Source organism: Drosophila grimshawi, unplaced genomic scaffold, assembly GCF_018153295.1.
Source record: "Drosophila grimshawi isolate 15287-2541.00 unplaced genomic scaffold, ASM1815329v1 contig_311, whole genome shotgun sequence".
Taxonomy (NCBI): Eukaryota; Metazoa; Arthropoda; class Insecta; order Diptera; family Drosophilidae; genus Drosophila; species Drosophila grimshawi.
The window spans coordinates 18,093,106-18,100,143 of NW_025063098.1; the positions used below are offsets into that span (position 1 = coordinate 18,093,106).

A 7,038-nucleotide genomic window follows, 5' to 3' on the forward strand; every position below is an offset into this window, starting at 1 on the left:
TTTCCATTCTACATTTACTCTTCAGAGTTGCCTTGCTGACTTACTTAAATTCCTTATATGTAATTTTAAAATATGTGAAATTTGTGTAATGCGTTAATCTAGTTTGCCCCCCAAAATCACATTTGCTGGCACCTCAAATTAATTAAACGTTTTTATTGCAACAAATTAAATGCAAACGCTTGACAATTATACACGATTGCTGTCGCTGCTGCTGCTGCGACTTTTGGCAGCGGTGCTCTGGAGGCACGGCTGATAGTCTGTGGTGTGCGTCATTAAAAGGCATAGACCATGGAGCACAAGGAGCAGAGAGAGAGGGGAAGCGGCAGGCCAAGTCTCTGTCGGCGTCGCTGCCGAAGTTGTGAAAACTTTTGCAGAGGCTGAAATACTAAATACAGTCTCGTTACAAACTGAGGAGCGTCGCTGGTCGTTTGTGTTTGAGTTTTATTTTGTTTCTTTTTTGCTTTTTTGTTCTCGTCTCGTGTCGCGCACATCTTGGCAGCTGTTGCTGTCTCGCTCGAGCGCGTGGCGCATGATGAACGCCATAATTACCGTTACGTATACGCCACCATTGCTATTTTTTGTTAGCGTCGCTTTCCGGCCAGCCGATTGGCCGATTGGATGGCGCGCAAGAGAGCGCACAATTGTACGCCGACTCGTTCGCACGCATGCCGGCAACCTGGCAAACTGGTTGGCACTGAGAGCGAGAGAGCGAGAAAGCGAGAGAGAGAGAGCGCGTAGAGAGCGCAACGCTTGTTGTGCAGTTATGATTTGATTGCCGAGTTTAACCACCGACAAACGAGACACGACGACGAGAGAGCAAACGATGTTAAAGAGACGGCACACACACAAACGAGCAGAGACAGAGAGGCGAAGTGAGCATCGCGGAGAGCGGCGCGGGCAGCAAAAGAACTGAAGAAATATCGACGTGTCTAGTTAGCAAACCAATCTTCAATCTAGTTTCGAACAGTTGACTGTGAAACGTCGAGTTGAGAGGTCCTCCTATTGGATCAGCGTCGTTTTCGTTGTCGTTTAGCGTTTATCGTTTATCGTTGCACGTTGCACGTCACTAATATACTGATATAAACATACATACATATATATATATATATATATATATATCTGTATATATTTATAAATATTTATTAACAAGGCGCAGACAGAAAGTGAAGAAAGAAACGCAGTTCGTTTAGTGCTTTGACTGCCAGCAAAGTGAGAACTTGTCCTTAGTGTGTGTTTGTGTGTGTGTGTGTAAAAGATTTAGAACTAGTGCCAGTGCTTAAATGCTCTGTCCGCCCACAATGCGTCCGGCCAGCCCTGCCGAATCCGAGATCTCCGTCGGTGGTGCTCCAAGCCCTTTGCCCACCCAGCATCATCATCTTCAGCACCAGCATCAACATCACCATCAGCAGCAGCAGCTGCATCATTCGCGCAGCGGCACCATCGATCTCCTCCAGCAACAGCAGTTGCTAATGCAGCAACATGCTGCTGCCGCAGCCGCTGCTGCTGCCGCCGCCGCCGCCGCCGGATTGACACGCAGCGCCGTCGGCACATTGCCCGAGGATTACTTCCAGCCGTTGAAGCGTCTGCGCATGTCCTCCTCCTCATCGGAAACCAGGGATCAGACGCCCAGTCCACCAGCTGCCCCAGCAGCAACAACTGCTGCAACTACTGCAACCACTGGCAACAGCAGCACCACAAAGTCCGCCATTGAGGGCGTCAAGAGCTTCTCGATTGCTGATATTTTGGGTCACTCGGAGAAGCAGCGATGTGCGTCCAGTTCACCACCGCCAGCTGGCACATTGCTGGCACCACCGGCGGCACGCCCCGTTGGCGGCGTGTTGCAGCCACGCTCCGAGCCGCTGGACATGCATCCGGCTGCTGCGGCGGCGATGCTATTGCCCGGCGCACAGATTGTGCGTCCATGGGATCATCTACTCGGTCCAATGCCAGTGCGCCCATTCATTCCATCGGCACTGCTGCACTACGAACAGCGTCTGGCGCTGGACTATCATCGTCAGCTGCAGGAGCACTTCAATGCCCAGGCGCAGCTGTTGCGTCACATGGGCATGGACATCATACCCTCGGAGAGTGGCTCCGATCGCTCCAGTTCTGCGGCCAGCGATTGTTGTTCGCCGGAGATTGCTCGCGACACGGCTGCTGCTGCTGCTGTCGCCGCTGGTGCTGCCATGCGTCGCAGCCATAGTCCCCAATCCGCCAGCCAAGTGGAGCGGGAACGGGAACGTGAACGACATGCGTCCAGTGGCTCGGGGAATGCCGCCTCGAGTCCCTCGCAGGCGGGAGGCAATGCGAATGCGGCTGCTGTTGCCGCCGCAGAGGCCAAGGCCAAGGCGAATGGGACACCGCTCGATGCCCTCTTCCAGATGACCACCAAGGACTTTGATGAGTCACAAGGTAAATGTCACAAAAAACATCAATTAGCTGTGTGCATAAATTGCCTCAAATTACGTTCGATCGATTAGCATATAAATATCTCATTGACAAATGTCTCAATTTGTTCGCTCTCGAACATCGAAAATGAATTGATTTCAGCTTTTGTCTTTTGGGGGGCCTTTTGTCCAGCTCGATGCCATCAATTTTGTAGCAATTTCCAATTGAAACGAATGCACACAAAAAATGTTTGCTTTTTAGATTTTGTATTTCTTGCTGCCTAATTGATATAAACGATCGTTCCGTTTATACCATTCTCAGTCTCATGCTCAAATCTCATTCCGATTTCGATTTCGATTTCGAATCCGTATTCGATTTGTGTTTCCATCTCTACTCTTTCGCTTTTATTATGCAAATCGCTTTTGGATTAATTCTCTGTCTATGTGTGTGTGCGTGTGTGTGTGTGTGTGTGTGTGTGTGTGTGTGTGTGTGCGTGTGTGTGTGTGTGTCTGTATTCTCAATTAATTGGCGGCATGTGCCAAGAGCCCAAAACAAATTACACAAATTAAATAGTTGAAACAACTTTTTTATAAATGCTCAACTGACTGGCTAGTCGTTGATACACTCAAAAAAAGTATGTGCAAAATGAAAATGGTATGTTTGTTTAATTATTTTTGTAAATTTTAAAAAGAAATTCCTTTCAAGTATAGAATAATTTTTCTCCTTTCTCTACTCCCATTGAAGGCAATTTTATATTTAGTTCAGTTTTCTCAATTGCAGCACATACATTTTTTTTTCAAGTGTTGTAGCTGTGTGTGCAGCATATTCCCTTAGCTAATTACAACAATTTTCCATATCATCGAGAATCCAAACGCATCTGTCACACTCGACGCAGTCACAGTTCATGTTTACACTCATTTTCTGTATTAAGTGGGCGTTTTAGTGTCAAGCCCCAACCGCTAAAAGTCACCTCCCTCACGCCACCCACCTAGCCCCAAGGAACTCACTCAATTTGTGTGTGTTTTCATGGTAATTATTGTTTAATAACCATAGCATACCAAAGTACATCTATCGACAGCAAATACTCGCACACACTCAGCACTCAACACTCGTATCGTATTTGTATTTTGTGTGCATTCGTGTCGATTCTGCAACGATTAGCAACAATTAGCCAGCGGCCAACTTTGCTAATGTTCATTACCTAACAGTGTTTGACTGTTTTTTTATTTTATTTTGTTTTTTTTTTTATGGCTGTTATTGGTTTTAACAACAATTAACATGCCATTTCCATTTGGTTAAATTATTATTGCTGCTGCTGCTGCTCGCAGCTAATGGCTGACAAGTCTCCGTTGCAGCTGATAGTCGTAAGCATATTTAGACCCATTGCAGTGGTTGTTGTTGCTGTTGTTGCTGTTGTTGTTGTTGCATGTATATTTATCGTAAACTGTTCAACCAAAAGTCGAAATATTTATGACTGCAACGCAACTGTGAATGTGAATGTGAATATGAATGGTGTTTACAGCACTTCCTCGTTAGTCAATCAGCAACAAGAAGTCGCGCCGATAAACATATAATATATAATAAATAGTATATTCATATAAACTACTCTAGACTATCATTGAGAGAGTGTTGCACATTAATATCATTGACACTCCAAGGGAGAGCAGCAACAGCAGCGAGAGTTGACAATAGAATAGATAGCATTTCAAAAACACATTCGGTATATGTATCCAGAGATATGCCAGATATGACAGATATGTTTGGCTTCCATTTAACTGTATGCTATTATTAAATGCAGTTTCAAGTTGGCCTTAACTGAAAAACAGGAATTGTAGGTTTTATGCTTATTGCCAAAAAAAAGTTTAAATATTTTGACTGTTTTTCTTTCAAAACATAGTTATCAAAAATACTTTTAAGACTACGTAAAGTAATCCTAAGATCTTGTTGTCTACTCATAAATAGTTGGACATCAATAACCGTCCACCTTCTTTTGAGAATCTCTCTCACAGACCACGCCAGACACACTGTCGGCGATCAGTCTAATTCCTGGTATTTGGACAAATTAAAACAGAAGATTGCTGACTGCAACTGTTGCAGCAAGGGGGCATAGATTCCACAGAAAGAAATCAGAATTCGAATGTGGCGTGGCCATTTAGCAGTTGTAGTCGAATTTCAACCAAACAACATATTTTAACATATTGTAGGCAGTGAAAGGTTTCCGAGTAGATGACAACGACAACCCTGACAAATGCAACCAAAACAAATACACCCCTTAAACAAAGTGAACATTTCTCCAGTGTAAGTGGACACCTGAGACCCCGAGACAGGACCCAAGTGGCCAGCACATTTCTCTCCCCTCTCCCCTCTCTGCCTATGCCGCTCTCTCTCTCTCTCTGCAACAGTCAGATAAGTCATGGAAATTACTTAATGAGTCTCTGATAATAACAAAAATAATAAATATATGTATATTTTTGTTGTGTGTGCTTGTGTTGTAACTCGCATATTAGAGGGAGGTAAAAAATTAAAGAAAAAAAGAGAAAAAAATACACACCAACTCAAGTGCCTAATGGGTTTTTTGTTACAAAACGTGCTCGAGATAACAAATAGGCTAAATTAATGCGTTTTGCATTTGAAATATACAAATTTAGTCGGGGCTCGAAGCGTTTAATTAGTTTTTAATGCTGGGTTAGTTTGTTTGACAAGCAATCGGAATTGGAATGGGCGTGAAGCACTCCAATCCGACCGGTTCAAGCAAACATATGAAAGTCGACAACGATATCTGCATATTTATGAACAGCAACAGCTGTTGTCCGGAGGGGGGTGTAAGGGGGAGGGTTAATAAAGGGGAAATAGGTTCACAGTAGCATATGAAATTGTGCACATAAATTAGCTTTGAAATGAGCCGCGCTTACAGCTCTCATCTGATTGTTAGTCTCGAACTCAGATTCAGATTCAGATTCAGACTAGGAAGCATTATGCAAGCTGAATAACAGCAATGACTGCTCATTAATCAGGCAACAATAGGAACCATTGTGACTGATTTGTAGGTGTCAATAATTAAAAAGTATAAATCAGAAAGCAAACGAGACAAATGATCGCAACTTGCATATAGCCAGAGTCAATGCGAAGACAATGACGCCTACAACATGGGGCAATTAATCACATCAAAATTATATGGAAAGACATGTAGAAAAAGCGCTTGCAATTAAATCATTTAAATGTATAAATCAAAGCGCTTTAATTAACACTCGCCGAGCAACGCTCGTCCCAAGCAATTAAAAATTATCTCTAATGCGACTTACAAATTCGCTTGTTAGCACTCGTCTTTGAGTACTTAATCGAACCGGTTTTCTTTCTTTTTTTTATATATATATATATATGTGTGTTTAATGTCATATTTCTGTTTGGCTCTTTCAGATAAATCGCATCTGGACATATTCTCGAATCGCCCGCAGCCGAAGAAGAAACGCAAATCACGCACCGCATTCACAAATCATCAGATCTTCGAGCTGGAGAAGCGTTTCCTCTACCAGAAATATCTGTCGCCCGCCGATCGTGATGAGATCGCCGCCTCGCTGGGTCTCTCCAATGCCCAGGTGATCACCTGGTTCCAGAATCGACGTGCCAAACAGAAGCGCGACATCGAGGAGCTAAAAAAGGATTTCGATAGCGTCAAGGTCTTCTCGGCCCACAAATCATTCCTCGAGAATGTCAACGATTTGAGCATACTGAAGAAGAAGCCCATGCATGAGGCAGACATGGTCGGATTGGCGGCGGCAGCAGCTGCCGCTGGCATGGTGGGCGTCGGTGTGGGCGTGCCGGTGCCAGTGTCCGCTGCCCAGGCACAGGCACAGGCTCAGGCACAGGCTGCTGCCCAGGCGCTGAGTGCGCCACCCAAATGAGTGGGCGGCGGGATGCGTTTAGCGCATTTGCAACCTGATGAATGGTACAGAAAGTGAGCAAAGTATTGAGGACGACATTAATCATCGACTGCGACTGCAAGACGAGTTGCATTTGTGCATTTTGTTTAATTTTGAGCCAAGTGCGAGAGGAGGCCAATGCTGGGCACTACCGCACCCCCTCACCCGAACCACCCTCGCCCTCCCCTCCAGCACTTGCAGCAGAGATTTTCAAGTGTGCGAGACTCCAAGTCAGCAGTTGGAGTCTCCAGCGATTTTATTTGACACGGATGTGACAATATCGAATGGATCTGGCAGATGCGCAGAAAGCCAAGCCGATCAAAACCCCAAATGGACGCAGGCCACAAATGTGGCATGCAACAGGTCTAAGGCGTTGTTCGGTCAGCCCTCCAGCAGGGCATCAATAATCCCACCAGCTACGACACATGTAGACCAGAATACTCTGCAACTAATCAGCGAAAAGTGAACACGAAGAAAACCAATCGGCTCTTTTCAGAGCCACCAAAGCATTCGTCAAAGAGTCTTGAATTCATTCAATAACTTATAAATTTCAATATATCAACCATTTAATTAAATAAAAAAAGACAAATGATTTTATTGATTTATGATTTGAGATTTGCAAGCCAAAAGGGATACAAAAATAACTATTTTAACATATTAAAATTTAAAAATAAAATGGAAGTGAAATCTACATAAACCAACCAAAAAAGAGTTTTGTATTCGATGCAAA

General features: G+C 44.3%; 1 protein-coding gene across 1 annotated transcript; it reads left to right on the forward strand.

Moving 5' to 3' along the window:
• Positions 1-1,135: 1,135 nt before the first annotated feature.
• LOC6567254 (homeobox protein B-H1) lies at positions 1,136-6,290 on the forward strand. Its single transcript, XM_001993833.3, has 2 exons — positions 1,136-2,412; positions 5,806-6,290. The coding sequence occupies exons 1-2, from the start codon at positions 1,281-1,283 to the stop codon at positions 6,288-6,290; spliced, it is 1,617 nt and encodes a 538-aa protein (XP_001993869.1). The 5' UTR covers positions 1,136-1,280.
• Positions 6,291-7,038: the final 748 nt, after the last annotated feature.

What these genes read in the sequence shown, in the direction of transcription:
- LOC6567254 (XM_001993833.3), top strand. Translation starts at nt 1,281, where the DNA reads ATGCTCTGTCCGCCCACAATGCGTCCGGCCAGCCCTGCCGAATCCGAG. An exon ending in GGACTTTGATGAGTCACAAG is followed by an intron (nt 2,413 to 5,805) that starts GTAAATGTCACA and finishes TGGCTCTTTCAG; the next exon opens with ATAAATCGCATCTGGACATA.